The sequence below is a fragment of the Ptiloglossa arizonensis genome, chromosome 6, assembly GCF_051014685.1.
Source record: "Ptiloglossa arizonensis isolate GNS036 chromosome 6, iyPtiAriz1_principal, whole genome shotgun sequence".
Taxonomy (NCBI): Eukaryota; Metazoa; Arthropoda; class Insecta; order Hymenoptera; family Colletidae; genus Ptiloglossa; species Ptiloglossa arizonensis.
The window spans coordinates 26845663-26868423 of NC_135053.1; the positions used below are offsets into that span (position 1 = coordinate 26845663).

Here is a 22761-nt window from a genome sequence, read left to right on the forward strand (position 1 = left end):
CAGGAGTTGAGCGTTGTAAGGTCTGAAATACCGGCTCCCCGTAAACTATCAACGGTTTTCAAGCGACATCTTCGTTTAAGAGTAAACTCGTCGGTAAACGTGGAAAACTCGTCCCCGTTAATCGTTCGTAGTTCTATCAAACCTGTCGGTCTTCGATCACGTTACAACGATAAGCTACATAATTTTAACACCATGAAATATCGATTATCTTCAAACTAACAACTAACAAATTCTAACGGCTTGTTACAATTTTCCAAGTACCCTCTACTCTCAAAACCTAGTTCGTAATATTTTACACTTTAAATTCGAGTTGATCGGACTGCCTACATACGTATGTAAACGTATAGACTATAAACTCATCGATTGTCGTTTTTTTTTTGTAAAACGTTTGTAAGTACCGATACCTTTCGCGTGTATAGATAGATGTCAACGGATAATCGACAGTATAAGCGTTCTTTTTCATTTTTATCGAACGTGTCTCGTGCATTTTGAAGTTCTCTATATATTTGAATTTAATTCGGACGAGTACGATCCGTTCGAAGCGACCTTAACCTCTTTGAATTTGCACAGTAGCGGTAACGAGTGCTTCTTTGATGGAATAAATTAATCGTTATACGTCTCCGATTGGTAGTGTCTGTTTAAAATTCTTTAGCCATGGCGAACAGGGTTTTTCAAATTTTCACAAAAGATTTTGTCCCGCGTACGAGACTTCGTATCGAACAAATTCGACATGGACATCATATACGAGGGAAACCACCGACGATTGCTCGTACCTTAAAGCAGCGACTCGAAGGTAAGCGAAGAACAATGTTTCTTAGATCAATTGCATTCTAATAGCGTATCTTTCAGCCCTGAACAAAACGGATCCAACGGTATCGTTTCAAGTAGACGTAGGTTTCGGTGTACCAAAGTGCTCCAGATCTGCAAAAAAAATGTGGTTCGCGGAATGGAAGACCTTCAGATCGGACCCCGAAACGGAGAGAATCGCAAGGAATAAGTCGTGTATGTAATTTACGTTGCCGTTATAGTAATACGCGTACAACAATTGTACAATGTTACAAAAATATTGGCCAATCTTTTCTAGTGCTTGTCGATTTAAATCGAGTAAAAGAGGTTTGGTTAAATATGTACCGTCCACTCGACGTCCTTAAAATCGCCAATCATTACGGAATCTTTCGAGATTTATTCGGCGACGCATACTTTTCACCTGTTTTACCATTAAAAATCAATTATAAAATAAGTGACGATTCATCGATCGGAGTTTACACAGGAAACGTTATAAAACCTAACGAAGCGCGCGAGTTGCCAACCATTGAATACGTAGCACCGTCCGATACATTATGGACTCTGATAATGAGTACTCCGGACGGTAACATGCAAAATTCAAACAACGAGTATTGCCATTGGTTTCTGTGAGTGGGCATAATTCTTCTTATCCGTTGACCCGAGTGTGCGATCCAAGGGATTAATGCACAACTCTATGTTTTATTTCAGTGGAAACATACCCGGTAGCGAACTAAATCTTGGCGAGCAAATAATCGACTATTTAAGACCAATTCCACCTAGAGGTGTCGGTTATTATCGCTACGTATTTGTTCTTTATAAGCAAAATCGACATTTAAATTATGCAGAATACAAAAAGTCCGAACCCTGGTAATTTAACAATTTCGTTGAAAGAAATAATAAAGTTTATCTGTTCTCGTTATCTTTGGTTTACATCGTATAACCATTGTAGTTTAGCACTGAAGGAGCGCGACTGGAATACATTGGAATTTTACCGTAAAAATCAAGACGATCTTACTCCAGCTGGCTTAGCATTTTATCAGAGCGACTGGGATCCTTCTGTGACACAGTTTTATCATTCGGTGTTAAGTGCGTACAATTATCATGGCAGTTTCATTTTTATGAATTTGTCTCGATACTCGATGCACACTATACATTTTCGAATTTTCTTTTCACAGGCACGAAAGAACCAGTGTTTCAATACGATTTTCCAAAACCGTATCTAAAACCGCAGACATGGTTTCCTTTGAGACAATCGTTCAATCTTTATTTGGATAGGTACAGAGATCCCAAAGAGATAATGAAAGAATATCTGTTAAAACGGTTAAAAGATGTTCATCCTTTTAAGGAAGCGAAACCACCTCTGAAATATCCTAACGCGTGTAGAATCGATAACAATGCACCTACTTGGCTGAAATTAGAAATCACAAAGGAACGCTTGGGATGGGGTCGAATTAAGGATATGCAGTAAAGTAGTTGTAATAAAAATAGAAAAGGTGACTTGGCAGTTATTGTGCATTGTAAAAAGAGACAACATTTATTTTGTAAATAAATTATGGATAAATACCGTATGGAAAACGAGCCAGCGTTGATTCGCAGACTATTCGATAGTTGATACTATTCGATATCGTCGTGCAATCATTCTCTGGAAGAACGAGAAGACAAATACGTCAATGTAGTAGCCGTAAATAGGTTTCTACGGCCTGTCTGCTTCTTAACTTGATCTCGGCACGCGTCGGTATCGAAGAATCGATAACTTCGTGCTCGACAAAGAGACCTAAAGAATGCATCGTGTAAAATTCACACACTCGACGAACAAAGTAATTCAAGTCGACGTTAACGTCGGTACTCGAATCTCTCTGGTAACATTGCTTACGAATCGATACAGTTCTTATCGAGATTCCCCTTACCTGTTGGCTCAAAATCCCTGTCTTCGAACTTTAATCTCGAATGATAGTTGGAGACATAGGTTTGATACAAATCCTTTGCTCTGTCCTCTCTGTCCTTGTCAAAATCGAAGTTGCTCATTCCAAACAATGCTCCTACTTTCCGACTTACGGTCGACAATAACGCCAAACCTACAGATTTACGTTATACGGTAAATATAGAACGAAAGCGTAAGGAATACTGAGTTTGCTTCAAACTCGTTTGGATGTAATTTCGTACCGATCGCGAATATCGATGCGACAGGATCGTTCGTCGACCCTGTTTCGAACGGAAGAATCGCACGAACAAAATTCCGATAAAGTGGGATCAAGCAATACTCGATTAATCGGAGCCGATTAATGAACCGATCGCACGCATATTTAGGTACACCCACACTTTCATCGTAAATTGTATTCATCGACTTGGTCATGGTTCGTTACCTTCGTTACCACGGTGTTTACCTTCCGTCTCCATTTTTTCCATTATCGATGAGTTGATTTCCAATTCATCCGTATCGTCCTTTTCTTCCTTGGTTGGTTTTTTGTCGGTTTGCTTTCTTGTCGCTTTAACTCCTCCTCCCTTTCTCACGCAAACTAGCATGGCCACCATACTTTGCAAAGCCGCTCTAATGTTCATTAGTAATTCACCGTGATCTTTTCTCAAGTTTTTGTGCTCGAGTTCACGTTCCTTTTGTATCGCGATTTGTTCCAGTAAAACGTTTCTGCCGGCGTTATATCTTTAAACGAATTAGTCGGATTTCTTTTCATATTATTCGTATCGTACGTGTCGCGTGAAAGTAATAGAGCAACGGTTAACAAGAACATAAATATTAACCGGAAAAAGGAAGGGTGAAAGTGTAGCAGCGTTACTTACTCTTCCGCAGCTGTCACAAAAGCGTGCTCCACTTCCGAGAGGGTGGTCAAAGCTTCGTTCTTTCGACCGAACAATGCGTCGCGCTCTTTTACGTTACGATCGAATTGCTCGAGCAATCGTGTTCTTTGCTTCGTTTGATCCTCCAGTCTAATCGAGGCGAACGAAAACGAGGGAAATTAAATAGGAACGATCGATTTCTTCCAAACGAAGAAAGAAAGCCCGATCTTTGAAAACGAATGACAATACCTTGAAAGCAATTCGCGACAGGAACGCACAAGTAACGACTCTTTAACTTTATCGAAGATCTTCTCCAACGATTTTATTTGTTTTTCCAGCGTTGCGTTCGATGCAACCGCAGCGCGCGTAATTTCTACGGTGAACATCGTTTCGCTCTGCAAATCGTACAATACACGCTCAAGTTGGTTGTATCGAGCCGCGAGATCAACGTATTCGTTTTCGTTTGTTGTTTTCTCGGCTGTCTCGTTGTCCCAACTTACTTCGGTTCGTATCAATGATTGCGCGAACGACCACAAATCTTCAACCTGTCCGCGAACGAACGCCAACGTACGTTCTCTCTCTTTCATGTTGTCCCAAACTTTTCGAGTAATTCGTTCACATTTTTCTTCGATGTCGTTCGACTCTTCGACCGCGAGTTGACCCATTATCGTTGCTCGGAGTATTACTTCGCATTGGCTTCGCCGATCTTGTTTCAACGTGTCCAACAAAGCATCGTGATGTATCGCGTCCTGCGAATGGATTTACCGTAACGGCAAGAAAAATGGTACATCGTCCGTTTACGATATTTGTCGCGTAGCTACGATCTGCGTGTTGTTTCCGCGAGCGCACCGAACACGATTCGATGCACCGATGCTTCCGAAACTTTGAAACTTTCGACAGAAGCAACGCTATCGAGCTACGCTCGCCAAACACCGGTTCGTCGACGTTGAAAGAAACTCGACGATATTTAGCCAAGTTTCATTCGTTTTATCGCGCGATTTTTCAGACAATCGCGACACTCGTCTATCTCTTACGGGATGACCCAATACAGGTAGGTACACGCGTTCGCGTTCGCGTTCGCGTTCTCATCTTCAGATTCTTGAATTTTGTATTCCTTTAATCGAATCGCACCTTTTTTAAAATTCGCAGCATAGAAGTGTACGTTATGTTTATCGCCTTGGCTGCATTCTGCTTCGCTATAGATTCCTGATAACGCGTCACCAGATGCTGCTGCGTTTTGTCCCGAGCCCACGGTTCTTCTTGTTCTTGCGCGTAATCGTTGAACAATTTTATGTGCTCCAGCTGTATTAGATACATCGTGCAACGTATACGTTAAAAGTTCGCACACTTGCGGCACCGTTGCGACGGTATCGCGTAATAAATTGTACAAACGAGACACATGCCTGCAGTTCGAAACATCGCTTCGTTTTTCTTTTTTTCTCGTAACGCAGTTTATCCAGTTGTCGACGTTTTCGATGATTCTCCTCGTAAATGGAGTCGTAAATGAGCTGAAATCGAAATGCCCTACTCGTTGGAATTTGCTCAATTTCCGTGGACCGTGCGTTTACGGTAGGCGCGCGTCCGAAATCGTGTTCGTTCGGAGAGCAACGGCTCGGGTGCGAACCAGACGGACACGTATACGTATAGTACGCGTCTACCTAGGTGTGTAGACTGGCTGGCGCGAAACTCGTCAAAGCTAAACGCACCTCGCAGAGACCGGAAAGGCTTCTTACGTACTTACGTACTTACGTACTTACGTACTTACGTACTTACGTACTTACGTACTTACGTAGGTATTTACCCGATACGTCCTCGCGCGTTCCCTTCGCGCCCGGTGAAATTATCCATCTATCTGTCCATTCCTGAACGAATAGAATCGGCCGCGCTGCGTAATTCCATCAGGCGCAATTTTCTCGTTGGGTGAATAAATATTTACTTACCTCGACGTTGTATTCCCGACACTTGTTCCTCAAATCTTTCCGTCCTTGCAACAAACTGTGCGTGTGACTTTTCGCGATTCCGTTTACCGCGTCGCTTACGATTCGACGATATTTCTTCACGTCCTCTCGAAACGAGCCCAATTGCCACGATATTCTCCTCTTCAGCTTCGTAGCGTCTTGCGATCTTAGCTTCTTTTCCCGCCCTATACGTTTGCACAAGTTCGTATCGCGCGACAAGAAGACGATCGAGAGGAACGTGAACAAACGACAGAAAGAGAAGAAGGAACCGCAAAGGGTAAAAGAAAATCGAAACGCTGAAAACCGATATTTGTTGATCGTTTCGGTATGGATATTCGTGTGGTCGAATAATAAAATCGATCGCGTACTGTAAGAGAGCCGAAAATTATTTAAAAGGCTGTAAACGCGTACGCAAAGAACCACTGTGTATTGTACGTCGTTGCAATCTATACATTCGAGTTTCGTCGAGAAGTCAGTTGTACCGAAAGATTCTCATCACGGAACAAATAGAAACAAGATCCACGTTACGGCGTAAGCCGTTCGTTGATCGAATCGTTCCAAGATAATTGAAAATATATTCTCCAACCGTGTAACTTTAGGATTCCTCGATATTGGTTCAGTTTGTCTTTCGTCGACCATTTTTCGTCCTTGGTTCCACGAGTTATCTCGGCTCGTTTGTTGGAAAACATTTCGCAAGCGTAGCTCGCGAAAGCCTCGTTTCTATTGCAGCTGATTCGTCACGTATCCACAATTTTAACGATAATGTCTGAAAATAAGAGATCGTCTATTCGAAGGTCGAGGACATTTGTCAAGGACTTGTCAAGAGTTCGTCATTTTCGAGAATAACGCAACTTTATTTTACACGTATGTATAGCTCGTACAAGGTAGAAAAGATCTCTACTGTGGAGAAATGCTGGTCCAGTCTCTTCTCCCATCGGGCGTTCCCACGAAATCGGTTTCCTTCGAGTACCACGACGGTGGTACTTTCACGCCATATTTCGGTTCGAATCGTGCGATCTGGCATCTACATTGTTCTCTTTCGAAATGCTCGAAAATCTCAATTTACTATATAGGTTCATTCGATAGATTCCGTTCTTGGCACGCTCTCCATAATCTTAACCGTTTGGAATATCGTAGTTTCGAATAACGTTCGACAGTTACGCGATCGAATCTCCACGAGTCACCCCGACCAATCTCGGACCACTCCCTCGGGAGTTATCTTTTCCAAGTTGTCGAGCTATACATATTTATATCTATATATCACATAGAAGGGGAAAATCGCGAAAATCTATATGCATTTAAAGGTTAAAATTAGGCATCGTACAATCTATTGTATATCGCGTTCATTTATCGCGCATACGTATGTATATCCACACAAGTGTCCACATACATATGCAGATCTTTGTTCGATTTCACCCTCTCGCTCCTCTGTTCTTGCCCGTCTCTCTTTTCCCGTTAAGCTCGTTCGAGTCTTTTTTACCTATTGATCGTTTATTATCTCGTTCTTCGTGTTATTGCGATAGGTCGACGACAAACGCGCTCCGATAATTGAAAATTCGCATCATCGTTACCTATTCGAAAAGCTAATTCGACGTACGTATGTATCTTGGATTCAAATCGGACGAGGCTAACCTCGAGCCGAAATCATTCGAGTTCGTTTCTCGTTAACGGAATTTTCACATGGATCACGCGTCGAATGTCTCGATTGTCTCGATTGTATCGAGCGATAACAAACAAAAGGTCGAACGATGAATCGCGAAGATCAACGAAATCGGTTGATACGTTCGCTTCGTTTCTTTTACGGACAAGCAAACAATCGATGTCTTATATTTCAGAGTCGTCGACGTATCTCCAACAACGATACATCGCTTCGAGCTTATTCGTCACTCGTCGTTAAACGAATTCGTGAAAATTCGATTGAATTTATTTTCAGCATCGATACACTCGGTACGGGCCGATGATCGATCGCGTACGTTCGTTTCCTCGTTAATTTAGCGTACGCGCGCGCGCGCGCGCGCGCGCGCGTGTGTCTGTGTGTGTGTGTGTGTAAAACACATACGCAGACACAGACACGAACGCACGCACAGATCAGGTGACATGAAATTGTGACAGCATCACTTGCCGAGAAGAAAGACCGTTCTTGGTTGATGCAGACGCTACAAAGTTTCCCCCTTTCTCTTGTACGAATCTGTATATCGGGTGTACACACTGCTCGCCAGTGGTCGAAACGTTATCTCATCCGTTTTAAACGTCTTTGTACGACCTGCAGGGGGGCGGCGGTGCACTCCACATGCCATTCTCTCGACACGTTGGTTTCCGTACAGGCTCCAGAGGTGTCACGTATCCGGGTGAGCAGGTTACCTAGTCGATGATCGAGAAAAGAAATCGATTTCGTTTAAATCGTTGCCTCGCTGTATTGAATTCACAATATTATCGTGCGTCGCGAAACGAAAACTAATTTACAAAGTACACGTTCGTTAATAATACGTTCGTTCGTCGTACTCGATATTTTATTACCTGTATGTTATCGCCAGGTTTATACCAAAACTTGAGGGGCGCGATTCGTCCATGAGGCGGATCACCGGGATAAGGACATCTCACTTTGCCTATAAATCGAATCAGGCTTGTCGAGAAGAAACGTTCGATACGATCGTGAAAGCATTTGATTCGATATTACGAATATTACAGACTGCGGGAGAAATATTGTTCCCGGCCGACAGAAAACTTACAAACTGGCGATAAGTGAGACCACGTTCCATTTTCGGTACATATTATAGAGGCCTCGCCCAAGAGTTGATGACTCGGCAAACAAGCAAATCTAACAAGAGCACCAGCCTTGTGCACGCGACTTCGACGATGTTGTTTCCGTCCCGCAGATCCGTGTCGATGCGTTTGCTCGATAATACGTCCGCTCTTTGGTACCGACGGTGCCGGGCAGGTAATTTCTGTGCAAAACGGTGTCGTTTCATGGAAAAAGAACGCACGCACTCACGCACGCGTACGAAGGAAATTGACGCGCAGTTTACCCGTACAACTGGGCATATCTCCGCTCCACGAACCATCTCCTCTGCATTCTATGTTCTGCGAGCCCAATAATTTATGACCCCACATACAAGCAAACGCAGCTCTACCGCCAAAGGTATTATTGTACTCGAGAAGTTGTAACCACGTGTCGCTGAGCGTGTTCATAGGTGGGCATTCGATCATCTCGCATCGTGGCATATCGGCGGACCATTTACCTAAAAGAAATCATTCGTCATCTTCCATTTAATTCGAATTATACATATCGACGCGCCAAAATCACCGCTGCGTTCCACGGACATCGATTCGATTCGATCCAATCCGAGCACGATCAGTTTCATACAACGTAACCCATCGCTCACCATTGTATTGGCACGTTATACCAGCAGCACCTTCCAGCCTGTAACCGACGGGACATTCGAACACCGCTCCGTGACCCATGCGTGCCCCTTGAATCTTCCCGATTAGCGGTGGTTCGGGTAGGCTCAGAACTGGACATTGTACATCTGCAACAACGCGTATCGTTCGCTTTCTAACGAAAACGAAAACGAAAACGAAAACGAAACAGCACCAAGTGACAACAGTCACTCGAACTTACCCACGACCAAAATGCGAATGGAGTTGGATAATCCACGGGGTGTCGAGCACGTGTAGACACCGGAATCTTGAGCCTTTGCATAATATATCGATAGTCGATACTTCCAGTCCCTTTCGCGAGCGGCGATCGCCCAACCTACGATCACCGAATGGAAATTCTTTGGCTAGAATGCAACGATCTCGGACACGCGCGTGCTCTTTTTTCTCGTTTTCCCGGCAAACTGGTGTACTATATTTTCGATTACGACAAACGACTTACAATTTCCGTTCAGAAAGGGAATCGATCACCGAACGAACACTCACCGGTCAAATATTGACGAAACGTCGAAGTCCATGTCCATTCCGGATTACCAAGTTTCCTAGCAAAAAGACACTCCAAGTGAAGAATGCTTCCTGGAAATACTGCGAGGGCACCCGACGGTTCGACGGCGGCCGAACCGGCCGGTAATCCGAACACGATCGTTGGCGGCACGTCTTCTGTTTCTCCTCGAACAATCATCGAAGGAGAATTACTATACAAGCATTCATCTTATCTCCGTTGAGACAAGTTTAACAATTCTCAGAAATTTCTCTCTTTGAATTGTATAATATTATCGTTCCAATCGAACTTCGGATCCGGTCAAAATTTATCCAACATAGTTGCCTATGTATACACCTACTACGTATGTACGTGTGTACGTACGTGTAACTCACCGGTATAATTTGAAATTGCCGTTGTCGGGTTACAAGAGGGCAGTTTTCCGTTCCAACTCGCGTTACGGCAATGCAACAAGGAATCACCGACAAGCTTGTATTTGCCAAGTTCCCTGCATCTTATGGTCACCCGTTCACCATGCGGTACTGTGATTTTATCTACCTAGTAACAAACAGCCAACTGTATACCTCATATGTTTCTATGTTTGCGGATAGATACAACGGTTGAACGCACGTCGATATTTATTCATCCACTCTCAATTGTCATTGACAATTGTCGTGAACAAGTCGCGCAAGCATTTTACTAAAATCGGAAGTATTTTTTGAATCTCAAATATCGTCCATAACGGGGTTACTTACGGATATTGCGATATTCTTGTAGGTAACGATCAAAAGTGGGTGCAGACCTTCGAGTTTGCAACCCCGTTGGAATCCGTCGGTATCTGCAAAGTAAATCATTACAGTACGCAACACTGTGCGGGAAAAATTACGCAGAAAAGAGAAATTATCAATGTCGTACATCGCGATCGATAGTCGTAACAGTAACGTAGACACATCCGTAACTTTACACGTATCTCTGAATTGTCGATGAACGATTGTCGTCGATCTACCTTAGGATCATCGACGATCGTCCTTACCTTCTTTTTCTCAAACGCTCTTCTCGCGTACAGAAAATCCGAAAAATTGTAGAATACTCGCCACGTAACTACACACGTACACAACTATGTACTATTTACGTAAATGCATACGTGTATACAGACACGATTGATCGCGCGCGACCGTAGCGAGACAATATACGACACGCGTCCGATGAAGCATAAGATATTCCATCGATTGGGAACGATGTCGATCCTCTGCGTACCTACATACTATATGTATATACTTTGGATACGCGTACATACGCGTAATTACGAAAAGGAAAAAAGAAATGTGCGCGTAATGCACCTCTCCCTTGATTGTCCTTGTTCCATTATCGAAACACGATTCGTGTATTCGTGAGATTTTACGTTAATTGTATTTATACGTATATTTCATCGCGCATGCTCGGCACGGTTTCGTCAAACGGTCGATACCATCTAACCGTTCCGAAAAGTGCTCAAACGTTTCCTTATCGATCCGTTTTGCTACGGTGCTAGACACATTTTCACATATATGTATGTATATACATATCTATACTCTGTGTGCGTGAGGCGCGCGCGCGCGCATACATTTTATCATATTCAGCGTTACTTTACGATCGTGGAGTCGCAACGTAAGTCGAAATATTATCCTCGTGTTATCATTTCCAAGGGACATCTGTCACTCGAATGGGTAGAGACGATTCTTCTTAGTCGAATGTAAATATACACATACGTATATACTTGCAAAGTATATACGTATCTTCGCGTTACCGATAGCGGTACAATTTCGCGATCATGTCGGTAACGTACAATGCAACTACGAGGATAATCCCTGGACCTCGTTTCATTCACTTTACGCGTTTCGTTACGCGCGCGCGTCTCGTTCGACGCGTGTGACATAGAAAACAAACATCCCGTTGCGCGAACACTCCGAATCGATTCACGGTGATTCGAATCGAGCCCTCGTATCACGCACGATATCATTATTATTACATCGTTAAGAAACGATTAAGACAATACATGTATTCGCGACACAAAAATTTGAACGCACTACACGCACCTGTTTGTTGTTTCGCATTGCAAAATCCAGCTGTAGTCAGACCGAGTAATAAAAGAAAACATCTCGTTGTCAGAGTAGCACGGTACGCACTTTCGAACAATTTCCAATTTCTTCTTCCTTCCGTCTCGATGGACATACTGTTCGTCTTTGCATATCAGAACGAAATCCTACTCAGATCACGACACTGGAAACCTGTTTCGACGCAAACGTCGCATCGAAAATGGAACGAACTTTTGTACGTTGAACGATCGTTCGCCTTCTCTTTCGCCATTTCGTTTCACAAGCACGGCGATTCGCGCCTACTCGAACGCCAAAGACTCGAAAGCACTGGAACACGAAGAAAGTAATGAATCGAGGCATCCGATCGACTGGACACGTCGGTCGACCGACGAAACGAAACGTACATACATGCGTTTGTAAAATTGACGGACCGACCAGAAGAAAGCGCGTATGACCGACCGATGATTAGCGGCGCGGGCAACGTTACCGCTAACTTCATCGCTAACGTCCGTAAACGACACGTATGTATGTACATACTACCACCCATCGCGGAACTATGGGGAGAATTATTACAAGGTAGATACACCGGTTCTGGTTCACTCGAAAACGCGCAGGCGTCTACAGCGTATGTTATTCGTCCGAATTTTGAATAAAAATATCCTCGAAAGTCAGTCGTTGCATCGTTTTCCTCCGTTTCAACGATTACCCTTTCTCCCTTCTTTTTCTTATTAAAAGCAATTTGAACGCTATCAAGCGTCTTATTAGTATTGCAATCGTCGGGTGTGCTGCGAGTAAATGTGAGCAACGTATATCGTTGGATCGAGTCGCTTATATGTTCGCGCGACGACAGTTGCGATCCCCGATTGGCGTAAATGGCTTACATTTTAATCGTAGCTCGACAGCCTAAGAAAATATTCCACTGGATAATTGATTTCTGTAGAGGGCCTGTCGTTCTTACCGGATCAGAATCAATCCAGATGGCGATCGTTTTGAAAATAAGAACGTCCCCGCTTGGTTTTAATTCTTACCGCTAATAGCGTTGTGGTCTTGTTTCACTTCGAATCGATAACGTTGGATGTGACACGAAAATGGTAATAGAGGCTCCCGATGCGATATGTTCTTTCATTGCATGCTAGGTTTACTTTAGATCTCGTTCGTTCGTGATCGAACGAAACAAGTTCAAGTGCATAAGCTGTTTCCGTTTGCTTTCCCGTAATGATTCCAAGTTATAAATACGCGTTCCGTTCATGTCTCAAATGAAATAGAGAATGATCGGGAAAGGTAAATAATTTTGTCTGCACGTACATACATTGACAAAGCAAAGTTTCTCACTTTTGGTGGATTACTGCACATACATTGTTTAGCAAGTTAGTCTACATACATTTATATAATTATATAAATATTTATATGTATTATATACATTTATATAATTACACACAGGCGCGCGCGCGACACACGGCGTATGAATGTAGAGTCGTGTACGATGCGTGTATGCATATCACGTACGCGCGCGCGCGCGCGCGCGCGCGCGTGCCATGTCCAGCATATATGTAGACATATGTACTGTATATACTTCATTATTTAAATTTAATCATAAATAGCTCCGAGATTTTTTTAATTAGTCATTGTCGTACGAATGACCGCGGCCGTTTGAATTTCTAACGAAACAAGCGTATTTCGAAATACGGTGTATTCTTTAGTGCCGGATAGTATACGTACTGTCAATATCAATGATTGTTTCCTTGGAAAATACATTCCGACATAAGGAACATCATCGATCGTCGCTCGTGTTACATATAATCACATATAATAAGGATAAAACATACGCAGTGTATAACGTAGCCGCAACATCGCACGACTGGGAAAATTAGAAAATATTGTGCTGCCCTCGCACGGCATCGATGCGTATTCACATTGTATGTATGTATCCCTATACGCTGACGTTCGAGCCAGGAGGTCATTGAAAATTTCTTGCTCGAACCAGTTCGAATATGGCAGACAGCCATTGGCAGCTAGTAGTTTTGCAGATTCGCATTCGTCACTATTGTAAAAGTTTTAACGCCGGCGAACGAACGATATGAGTCTTAACACGTTTTATCGAATAAACGTATGCATGGTGTACATAAGAAAGTCGGAGCGATCCAAGTTTCTTCAAGGTGATTTCTAACGGGTAAGCGAAACAATTTTCATTTCGATTCAACCGTGCTTTCTGATTCGTGATTCGTGGTCTACTCGAAGATGTTTCATATGGAAGATATGTAAACGGATAAAGCAGAAGCAGCAGTTCGATCTTAATGTGAATGCAACGATTAAATTTTTATCGGCCGTTGTCGCTGGGCGTGCGACATCGTTGGATGAATGTATCGAAAGTTAAACGTTCTTTTACAACAACGATACGACAGTGGTCATACTCGCGTTTGAAGCATACATCAACGATGATGTATTTGATGGTTGTGACAACGGAATTGATGCCGAGTGTAACTCCATTATCCTTCTTCGATTAATTCTCATTGGGCGATTTATTGCTCCTTCAGCAGTCGTTATTAACGACCTCGATGATATGTCAACATTATGTGTGTTATTCGAACACATGCGTCTTGTAAAATTTTACCGTACGTTATCGCTTTGTACATTTCGAAACTATAAAGTTTTAAGAACGTTTAATCATTTGTTTCGTTCATTAAGAAATTCGATAGAGCACAGAATGTAAATTCATTATGGAACTCGTAGAAACAGAATAGATATTTCAGGATATCTACCTCGCGTATTGTCTCTCAAGTCGAATAGATTAACGATCTAGTTTAATTTCTTCTCTTCTCCGGTCGAGTGCCAACGTACCTTCTTATCTTAATCGAGGAACCACTATTCGAGATAAATCCATAGGAGAGTTTGCGTACAGTTAGTATCAAAAGTTGTAACATTTCTGATAATTTTGTTTAGGTACGACTTGATCGAATAAGAACAGAGGAAATGGATGGGACAAGAGCAGCCGAGGTTCTACCTTTACTTCAAGAGCGTTTGGCCATCTTACCGGGTGGTCGAGATCGTAGAGGTGGACCTGTGCTTCTTTTTCCTACCACTCCGAGGCGCGAACGTGCAAAACCCGAGGACTATCGTCGTCTTTTGCAATATCTTTTGACCATACCCACCGACGAAGCCAGAGGTTTGCGTTTCACCGTGATCGTGGATATGCGTGGTGCTACTTGGGATTCCGTTAAACCTATTCTAAAGGTTGTACTTTAATAACCGTTTATGATCGTTAATTCCTAACGCGCGTCCGTCTCTATAATTTACTCGAACAAACGTGCCATTTTTGTACGACGGAAATTCCGATAACTATATTTCGTTACAACTTAGTACCAGAGGCACTTTTAATTGAAATGACAGATTGTGGGCACGCAATTGTTAAACATTTCAATAATCGACAACTGAAATTTCTCTGTTCAAGGTACTGCACGAACATTTTCATCGTTCGGTTCATATTGCATTTATCATCAAACCTGAAAATTTTTGGCAGAAACAAAGAACAACCCTAGCCAAACAAAAAAAGTATAATTTTGAGGTAAGCAAGAAAATAGCTGTCTAAAAAAAAGAAGTTTGTGGCCGCATTGGAAACAAGGTATCACGTTTTTCTCGATTTTAGATAAACACAATAAGTCTGGAGGCTTTGGCAAAAGTGATCGATCCGTCGCAGTTGACCGCAGATTTGGATGGGTCTCTGCAGTACGATCATGCTCAGTGGATTGACACGAGGCTCGCTGTGGAAGATTTTACGTGGCAGACAGCTGATCTTCTCGACAGATTGGACGACTTGCAAGAGGATCTGAGTCGTAATGATTTTGCGGACGATGTGGCCGGAGCGAAACACGGAATCGATTTGCATAATGAAATGAAGAAAAAAATCATGAAAGTTCCAGTAGAAGAGATCCAAGTTGGCGGCCAGAGACTGCTACAACGTTTCGATCATAGTAAGAATCACTTTCCTGTTCTTATACTATTCTTTTAGTGAATTGTGAGAGGAACATTGACTTTAAAATGTTCATTGCGTGTTATTATTGTTATTAGGTATCGCCGCAACCAGTGGTGAAGGAGGTAGCATTGAGGGTGGGGCGGCAGGAGGTACCGATCCGGATGGACGAGCATTGGCAACCTTGGTGATTCAACATTTGGATTCGGTGCATGCCGCGCAACAACACCTGCTACAGTTGTGGCATATTAAAAAAATTAAACTGGATCAATGTTTTCAACTAAGACTTTTCGAACAGGATTGTGAAAAAATGTTTGATTGGATTTGTCACAATAGAGAAGGATTTTTGGCTAATTACGTCGAAATTGGTCGATCTTACCAATTAGCCAAAAATTTGCAGGAAGAGCATAAGCATTTCACCATGAGTTCCATGAACGTTTACGTGAACATTAATAAGATTCTAACAATGGCGAGCCGTTTACTTGAAACGCAACACTACGCAGCCGGACACGTAAGGGCCGTAGCCGGTCGACTAGATCGAGCATGGAAAGAGTTCGCAGCAGGACTCGATGAACGTACCGCGGTTCTTAGTTTGAGCGTTGTTTTTCATCACAAGGCTGAACAGTACGTTGATAGCGTCGCGGGATGGAGTCAAGCTTGCGACGCTGGAAATCTACCCAACGATATACCCATCTTGGAGTCTCACATACGTCAGCATCAAACTCTTTACGAAGCGATGTGTCAAGCCTATACAGAGGTAATTGTTGGCTCTCTTAATTCGTAAATATCTAATATGTGTACCTTCGATTCCCGATTCGCGACAGGCACTTTTCTCTCCTCTCCCTCCATCCCGCAAGTCAAAGCCGTACACGCGTGCGCGCACGCACAAGGAGTGAGAGAAAGAGAGAGGGTGGGGGGGGGGGGGATGTGAGTCGTTAGGTTTTGAATAGTTTTCTAAATAAAATATTAATTCTTTGTTTCAACGTAACATTGTTACAACTCACGCGATATGGTTTACGTAAATACGATTAGTTACGAAGAAGGAGGTATTTGATAAAAGATAATGATATTTGACAGGTATATGACGCGTATCAAGCACTTTTGAGTGGACTAGGCTCGATGCTGCAAGTTTGTCACAGCTTGAGTTCGACGCACGGTCCGAGCTTGGACACGTTTCGCAACGATTATGTACGAAACAATTAGTAACTGTTTTTTTTATAGCTTCTAACCGGTGGACAAGCGCTTGGTATGCGGGTGTGATGAAAAGAATGTCGCAAAGAGATAAAGGGGTTAGATGGTAAGAATTAACTTTTCGAACAAAGGAAACGGACGAGTGTTGCCTTGTACATCAATTCGCGGCAATCTTCGAAGGTGGATAAAACTCGTTCTCTCTTCTGCGTAGATTCACGTACTCTACTATATCGAATTAAGCGACGATCATTGACTGTAGAAAATGTTAAATATGGTTTTGGGCAATCCTATTGTTTAGGTGCATAGTACCAGTAAGAAGCTTCTTTACCAACTGGATCATCTCGTGCAAGTCTGTAATCAACCGCAAGGGATAGACCATACAGCCAGAAAACATGTACGTCCATTGGTGTGCATGAGTGTACGTGTACATGTTTGTAAATCACATAGTGGTTTATTTTGTCCACTTACAATAATCTATCGTCCGTTGACGATACGCTTCGGCAGAATAAGAATGGCTTTTGCATGCTTGTTCGATCGCTTAGTTTCAATTTGTTGCCGATCGTTGACTTACCAGCCTCGTGTATTTTTCTTTATCTAGTATTTTATTGCTTTGGCATGCAAATTTTGTCTCCATGAAATATTTCGATATATCGATGAATTCGACGATGAATCCGTAACGCGTAACGATTACCGCGATAATGCATGACGATTCACATAGATGCGTAGATCGCCTGGTTTACGACACAGAATTTCAACGACCGAATCAATAACGATGACCGATTTCTTCAGAGTCAAGATGGACACAGCATCGATGGACATTCGGGTATGAGTGGGAATCCAGCCGCGGATTATAGCGAGGGCGCGTCGCACGTGTTGGCGGTGATCCATCAAATTTTGGGTCATCATAGAGCATTAGAAGCTCGTTGGCATGCCCGAAAAGTGAAACTACATCAAAGACTCGCGTTAAGGTACCAGTTTTATCGGCTCTCCTTCCCACTCACTTTATTCGTTTTTCATACGCGCAGAGTTTTCATTGGATCTAATTGTTTGCAGATTATTTCAAGAGGACGTGAAACAAGTTTTAGATTGGTTGACGAACCACGGCGAGGTATTCATTAGAAAAAATACCGGAGTAGGTCGTAATCTTCAAAAGGCAAGGGTATATCAGAAAAGCCACGAACACTTTGAAAACGTTGCACAGGTAATTCGATCGATCGTGACACGAAACTGTTCGCAAATCAATACTCCGTACGTGTAACGAGTGATCTCTTTCGTCCATTCAGAACACTTACACGAATGCCACGAAATTACTTACCGCTGCGCAAGAATTAGCGCACACGGGGGAATGTGCCGCCGACGAGATATATGCCGTGGCACAGGAATTGGAAGCTCACGTCAGTAGTTTTGCAGCGAGAGTCGAACAACGCAGACGAAGATTGAATTTAGCTGTTGTGTTTTACACGCACGAAAAAGAGGTAAGCGTTGGAAATATGTGCAATAGTGATTAATAAAGAATAAATAAATAAGAGTGAGAGAACGTGACGATCGGTTTGTCCAGTTGAGTGGTTGGGTGGACGAATTGCGGCAAGAATTACAACAGGACGAGGTAGCGGAGAATCTGGAAACGGCGGAAAGGTTGTTGGAGCAGTGTGAGCAGCACAGAGCCTCTTGCTTGGAGGCTTGCGCGTCGACCATAGTACAGGGTGAAGCGTTACTTCAGGAACTTCGAGAATCCACCGATGCTCCCGATACCACCGGTTCCGTGAGTTTCTCCGCTTCGTTCTACTCGAATGTATTCGAATTCGGCTGCACGCGCCAGGAAACCGAGAAATTTCAAAGTACACGCTCACTTTCAGATAACTGCGGTAGAAGCGGCACTCGACAGGTTGGCCGGCTTAAGACAAGAATTGGAGGATTTGTGGGCTACCAGAAAACTGAGATTGGAACTTTGTCTACGATTGCGCGTGTTCGAAAGGGATGCCTTGGAAGCAAGCGGTCAATTAGAGATGTGGGCACAAGAATTGCAAGGTCCACCTCGAGAAGGTTCTCCCGAGCAACTGTTACGTGTGCACAACGATGGGGTTGCTCATATGCAAAACACCGCTTTTCAGGTTCTGCAACAAGGTCAAGAGCTCGCTCAAGTAAGAATCTCGAAACAGTTGTTGGAAAATTTGGGAAAAGTTTTCAAAGACTAATGATTTTAAAAGTCACGCGCATATTTGTTTCTCGTTGACGTCTAGGTATTGGAGCAGTCCGGAGTCTGCATTATGGCGGATGGACAACACAGTGCCACATCAAGGGTACAAGTACTTCTCGAATTCTTAAACGAAAGAGAAATGGACGCGGAAGATTTAGCGGAAATGAGAAGAGTTCGATTGGAGCAAGCTACTCAACTGGTTCAATTGCAAACCGACGCTACTCACGTAGCTAATTGGATTCGTAACGGAGAAGCTATGCTGTTGGCATCGTTGAGAGTTCCGGAGAATCTTCAAGATGCTGAACAGCTTCGTTTGGAACACGAACAGTTTCAAGTCGCTATAGAAAAAACACACACCTCGGCCGTACAGGTAAACGAAATAGTTTAAATTTGTTTGAAATTACATTGACGATTATACGAAATACGCGACGATCGAGCGACAAATGGAAATTGTTTGCGAACCGATTCACAGGTGAAACACAGAGCCGATGCATTGGTGAGCGCGAATCATTACGATCCGAAAAGTATAAGGGACGTGGCCGAAGAGGTGACCAAGAGATGGCAGCAACTAGTTACATGTGCGGAAGAGAGACATAAATTAGTGACTGCTAGTATTAATTTTTACAAGACCGCGGAGCAAGTACGTTCGGTGTTGGATAGTCTCGAACGCGAATACAAAAGAGACGAAGATTGGTGCGCTTCTGGTGAGAAGGCCGCGCAAGTGCCGACACTTGTTGGCAAGCATCAAGAACAGAAGGAAGCATTTTTGAAAGCGTGCACATTGGTACGACGAACTGCGGAAACATTCCTCAAATATACGAATCGCAGCCTCCAGTTTTACAGTTACCAGGCGAACAGTGCTGGTTCCGAGAATAAAGTTAAAAGTTAGTATCGCGTTATTCTATTTATATATGCGTCAGTTTTAATTATCTGATGGAAATTTGAAGAACCGAGATTTGAGAAACCGAGTTTCTCAGTTCTCGAAATGCACTTCCGCTATCGGTCGTTCACGATTCGTCGGTGACCAAGTACTTTGAATGCCTTATGCTTCAGGTATTTTAGAAGAATTACTCAGCAAGGAGAATCGAGTGCTCGAATATTGGACGCAACGTAAAAAGCGGTTGGATCAGTGTCATCAGTATGTACTCTTCGAGCGTAGCGCTAAACAGGCTTTAGAGTGGATTCGAGAAACGGGCGAATTATATTTAGCCACCCATACTAACGTTGGCAAAAATCGTATCGAAAATGAACAATTATTACGAGAGCACAATGAGTTCAAAGGCGCTGCAAAGGTAAGCTTTGCTTCTTTGCGTTCCGTTTCGTTCCGTTCCGTTTCGTTCTCTCTATTTCATATTTGTTCTTTATGTACGTAGGAAACGAGAGAAAGGGTAAAATTGTTGATTCAACTCGCTGACAATTTAGTCGAAAAGGGTCACGCTCATGCAGCAGCCATCAAACAGTCGGTTGCCGAAGTGGATCAACGATACAAGGATTTTAGCACGCGAATGGATTGCTACAAGACTCAAATCGAAGACGATTTAGGGATTCAGTCCGACGATGGTCAAAAAGATTTATCCATCGATCGCAACTCGGATCCTTTACTCGAAGAGAAAATCAAGGGGAAAGATTTGAAGGAATTAAACGAAGAGAAAAGAAGATCCGCACGACGGAAAGAGTTGGTTTCCTCTTATGTGCACTAACATAGATTGTTCTCTCGCGCTTAGTGGAGCATTTAATGCTGTACATTTGTATTCGTTTCTCGTTCGTTTCTCATTCACGTTCTTACTCCGTTCTCATGTCACGACAGATTTATAATGGCCGAATTGCTGCAAACAGAACGTACCTACGTGAAAGATTTGGAAACATGTATTCGTTGCTTTCTGGAAGAAACGCGATGCGGAAAAGGAAACGTTCCGGCAGGATTGCAAGGCCGAGAATCGATCATTTTTAGCAATATGGAAGAAATTCATCAATTCCATAGTAACATATTTCTTCGCGAGCTTGAAAAATACGAAACCATGCCGGAGGACGTCGGACATTGTTTCGTGACTTGGGTGAGCCTGTCATTTTAATGTTGGCATTTAGTCTGGTTTGGTTTCATTTCGCTATCTAACCATTTATTCGTTACGAATTATTCTCGTTCTTACCGTCGTTGTAAATAATAGATAGGCTCTGTAAAAGCGTGAACAAACTACCTTTTACTTAAATTTCATCCAATTTTGATCATTCGCCCAGGCACCTAAATTTGACATGTACGTAACGTACTGTAAAAACAAGCCGGAAAGTAATCAGTTCCTAGTTACCCATGGCGGGACATGGTTCGAGGAATTACAGAGGAAACATCGCGTTGAACATCCGATCGCAGCGTATTTAATCAAACCCGTACAAAGAATTACCAAGTATCAGCTACTACTCAAGGACCTTCAGGTAAAATATAATTTAACGACAGGGTTCTACCCACCAGCGTTTACGAACGTATAAACGTGAATTGCCGTAATCGTGACGTTTTCCTTGTTCCCTCTTTTTATTTTGCTTTTCTTCCCCCGTTTTCTCTCGTTTATTCTCTCTTCTTCTTCGTCTTCGTCTTCGTCTTCGTCTTTTTCCTCTTCTTCTTCTTCTTCTTCTTCTTCTTCTTCTTCTTCTTCTTCTTCTGTTTTTCTTTCTCTTTTTTTTTTTTCACATTAACGCCCTTTTCTTCCCCTCCGTACGACTTAGGCTTGTTGCCAAGAAGGACAGGGCGAAATAAAAGATGGGCTGGAAGTGATGTTAAATGTGCCTAAGAAAGCAAACGATGCCTTACATTTGAGTATGCTGGAAGGTTGCGACGTAAGAATAGATACGCTTGGCGATGTGGTGCTACAGGATTCGTTTACGGTATGGGACCCGAAGCAATTAATTAGGAAAGGTAGAGATCGGCACATATTTCTCTTCGAGTTGTATCTACTGTTTAGCAAAGAAGTGAAGGATTCGGCTGGAAAGGTGAGCTGAAACATTAAAATTCGTATGCAATGCTCGCGTTGGATATCACGGCTAGACCATGGCGTGGATTGCGCGCGCTCGGGTCGATATGAAGTCTTTTTCGTTTATTGCGATAGGTGAAGTATATTTACAAGAGCCGTTTGATGACCTCCGAATTGGGCGTAACCGAACACATCGAAGGCGACGAATGTAAATTCGCGGTTTGGACAGGACGAGCACCGACCAGCGATACACGCGTCGTTCTTCGCGCCAATTCAATGGATGCCAAACAATTGTGGGTGAAGAGATTGCGCGAAGTTATTCAAGAAACGTATTTTAGTTTAAGCATGCCCAAAAGTCCCGCTAAAAAGAGTTCGAGTCAGCGTTCCAGCAGAGATCTCGAAGAATGCGCTTCTCTGGACGACAGCGTTGAAAATTTGGATAGAAATTCCCTGGCATCCTTTGGGTCCACCAATACTACGGACTCCGACAAGGTAAGTTGCAGTTTCTAATTCAGCCTTAAATTCCTCCATTGTCCTCCGATCGCGATCGTTGGCGCCTATTCGACACCGGCCACGAAACCGTTTCAAAAAAATGGAAAAAAAATCATTGCGGCGTAATCGTGCGCAATAGTTCGTATTAACGGGAAGATGAAAGAAAATCATATTTCGATGAACGATCGTTCGAATCCGATCGCGTTACCGTCCGATGGAAAACTGGATAGCTTCAGAAATCGTGTATCGTTGTCGTTTCCAATTTAGGAGACAACGAACAAATCGGTATCCGTGTATGCGTTTGTCCAAACGTCTCTGACAGATTTGGTCGAAAGAACAGCCGAACGGTTTTTTAAGCGAGCGTACGACGAAGAAAAGAAAGAAATCGAGATCGAAGAAAGATGAAAAATGATGTGCAACGATTGC

The 22761-nt window shown here is 43.1% G+C and overlaps 4 protein-coding genes across 20 annotated transcripts in view; 2 read left to right on the forward strand and 2 right to left on the reverse strand.

Moving 5' to 3' along the window:
- The first annotated feature begins 44 nt into the window (after positions 1–44).
- Positions 45–2354, forward strand: Mrpl38 (mitochondrial ribosomal protein L38). The gene is made up of 6 exons (XM_076314165.1): positions 45–793; positions 850–1002; positions 1085–1412; positions 1495–1653; positions 1736–1872; positions 1962–2354. The coding sequence occupies exons 1-6, from the start codon at positions 655–657 to the stop codon at positions 2252–2254; spliced, it is 1209 nt and encodes a 402-aa protein (XP_076170280.1). The 5' UTR covers positions 45–654; the 3' UTR covers positions 2255–2354.
- Positions 2215–6226, reverse strand: LOC143148426 (uncharacterized). The gene is made up of 10 exons (XM_076314732.1): positions 6124–6226; positions 5520–6028; positions 4983–5087; positions 4711–4881; positions 4080–4328; positions 3829–3974; positions 3583–3729; positions 3171–3445; positions 2694–2861; positions 2215–2560 (listed from the first exon to the last, which is right to left on the reverse strand). The coding sequence occupies exons 1-10, from the start codon at positions 6224–6226 to the stop codon at positions 2454–2456; spliced, it is 1980 nt and encodes a 659-aa protein (XP_076170847.1). The 3' UTR covers positions 2215–2453.
- Hig (locomotion-related protein hikaru genki) overlaps positions 6165–22761 on the reverse strand; it is a 17754-nt gene continuing 1157 nt past the window's right edge. The window contains exons 1-12 of one of the 10 annotated variants that reach the window (XR_012992425.1): positions 11937–12165; positions 11529–11855; positions 10209–10291; positions 9849–10011; positions 9459–9641; positions 9157–9291; positions 8921–9064; positions 8564–8776; positions 8267–8482; positions 8055–8143; positions 7660–7898; positions 6165–6303 (exon numbers count right to left, since the gene is read on the reverse strand). Coding sequence is in view for 9 of the 10 variants with exons in the window: in XM_076314159.1 (XP_076170274.1) it covers positions 7782–7898; positions 8055–8143; positions 8267–8482; positions 8564–8776; positions 8921–9064; positions 9157–9291; positions 9459–9641; positions 9849–10011; positions 10209–10291; positions 11529–11664 (1479 nt within the window). In the remaining variant the exon portion in view is untranslated. Of the gene's footprint in view, positions 6304–6370; positions 7899–8054; positions 8144–8266; positions 8483–8563; positions 8777–8920; positions 9065–9156; positions 9292–9458; positions 9642–9848; positions 10012–10208; positions 10292–10368; positions 10466–11528; positions 11856–11932; positions 12171–21344; positions 21497–22761 lie in introns of those variants that run through there. The other 9 variants (XM_076314159.1, XM_076314163.1, XM_076314156.1 and 6 more) reach the window with 9 other exon arrangements.
- Positions 13494–22761, forward strand: part of Trio (trio Rho guanine nucleotide exchange factor) — a 23181-nt gene continuing 13913 nt past the window's right edge. For 3 of the 8 annotated variants that reach the window (XM_076314151.1, XM_076314150.1, XM_076314152.1), the window contains exons 1-19: positions 13495–13698; positions 14469–14759; positions 14977–15090; positions 15172–15496; positions 15594–16252; positions 16573–16683; positions 17476–17654; positions 17740–17887; positions 17970–18161; positions 18245–18448; positions 18543–18827; positions 18927–19253; positions 19356–19767; positions 19937–20175; positions 20257–20558; positions 20691–20937; positions 21119–21310; positions 21599–21862; positions 21979–22335. In XM_076314151.1, the coding sequence (XP_076170266.1) occupies positions 14499–14759; positions 14977–15090; positions 15172–15496; positions 15594–16252; positions 16573–16683; positions 17476–17654; positions 17740–17887; positions 17970–18161; positions 18245–18448; positions 18543–18827; positions 18927–19253; positions 19356–19767; positions 19937–20175; positions 20257–20558; positions 20691–20937; positions 21119–21310; positions 21599–21862; positions 21979–22335 (4818 nt within the window). In that variant the 5' untranslated portion in view covers positions 13495–13698; positions 14469–14498. Of the gene's footprint in view, positions 13699–14468; positions 14760–14976; positions 15091–15171; positions 15497–15593; positions 16253–16572; positions 16684–16746; positions 16793–16984; positions 17081–17475; positions 17655–17739; positions 17888–17969; positions 18162–18244; positions 18449–18542; positions 18828–18926; positions 19254–19355; positions 19768–19936; positions 20176–20256; positions 20559–20690; positions 20938–21118; positions 21311–21598; positions 21863–21978; positions 22336–22761 lie in introns of those variants that run through there. The other 5 variants (XM_076314154.1, XM_076314146.1, XM_076314147.1 and 2 more) reach the window with 5 other exon arrangements.

What these genes read in the sequence shown, in the direction of transcription:
- LOC143148426 (XM_076314732.1), bottom strand. Translation starts at nt 6,226, where the DNA reads ATGTTTTCCAACAAACGAGCCGAGATAACTCGTGGAACCAAGGACGAA. An exon ending in GTCGGGAATACAACGTCGAG is followed by an intron (nt 5,088 to 5,519) that starts GTAAGTAAATAT and finishes TTTCGATTTCAG; the next exon opens with CTCATTTACGACTCCATTTA. An exon ending in TGCTGCGAATTTTAAAAAAG is followed by an intron (nt 4,329 to 4,710) that starts GTGCGATTCGAT and finishes ATCCATTCGCAG; the next exon opens with GACGCGATACATCACGATGC.
- Mrpl38 (XM_076314165.1), top strand. Translation starts at nt 655, where the DNA reads ATGGCGAACAGGGTTTTTCAAATTTTCACAAAAGATTTTGTCCCGCGT. An exon ending in GAGTATTGCCATTGGTTTCT is followed by an intron (nt 1,413 to 1,494) that starts GTGAGTGGGCAT and finishes GTTTTATTTCAG; the next exon opens with TGGAAACATACCCGGTAGCG. An exon ending in TACAAAAAGTCCGAACCCTG is followed by an intron (nt 1,654 to 1,735) that starts GTAATTTAACAA and finishes TAACCATTGTAG; the next exon opens with TTTAGCACTGAAGGAGCGCG.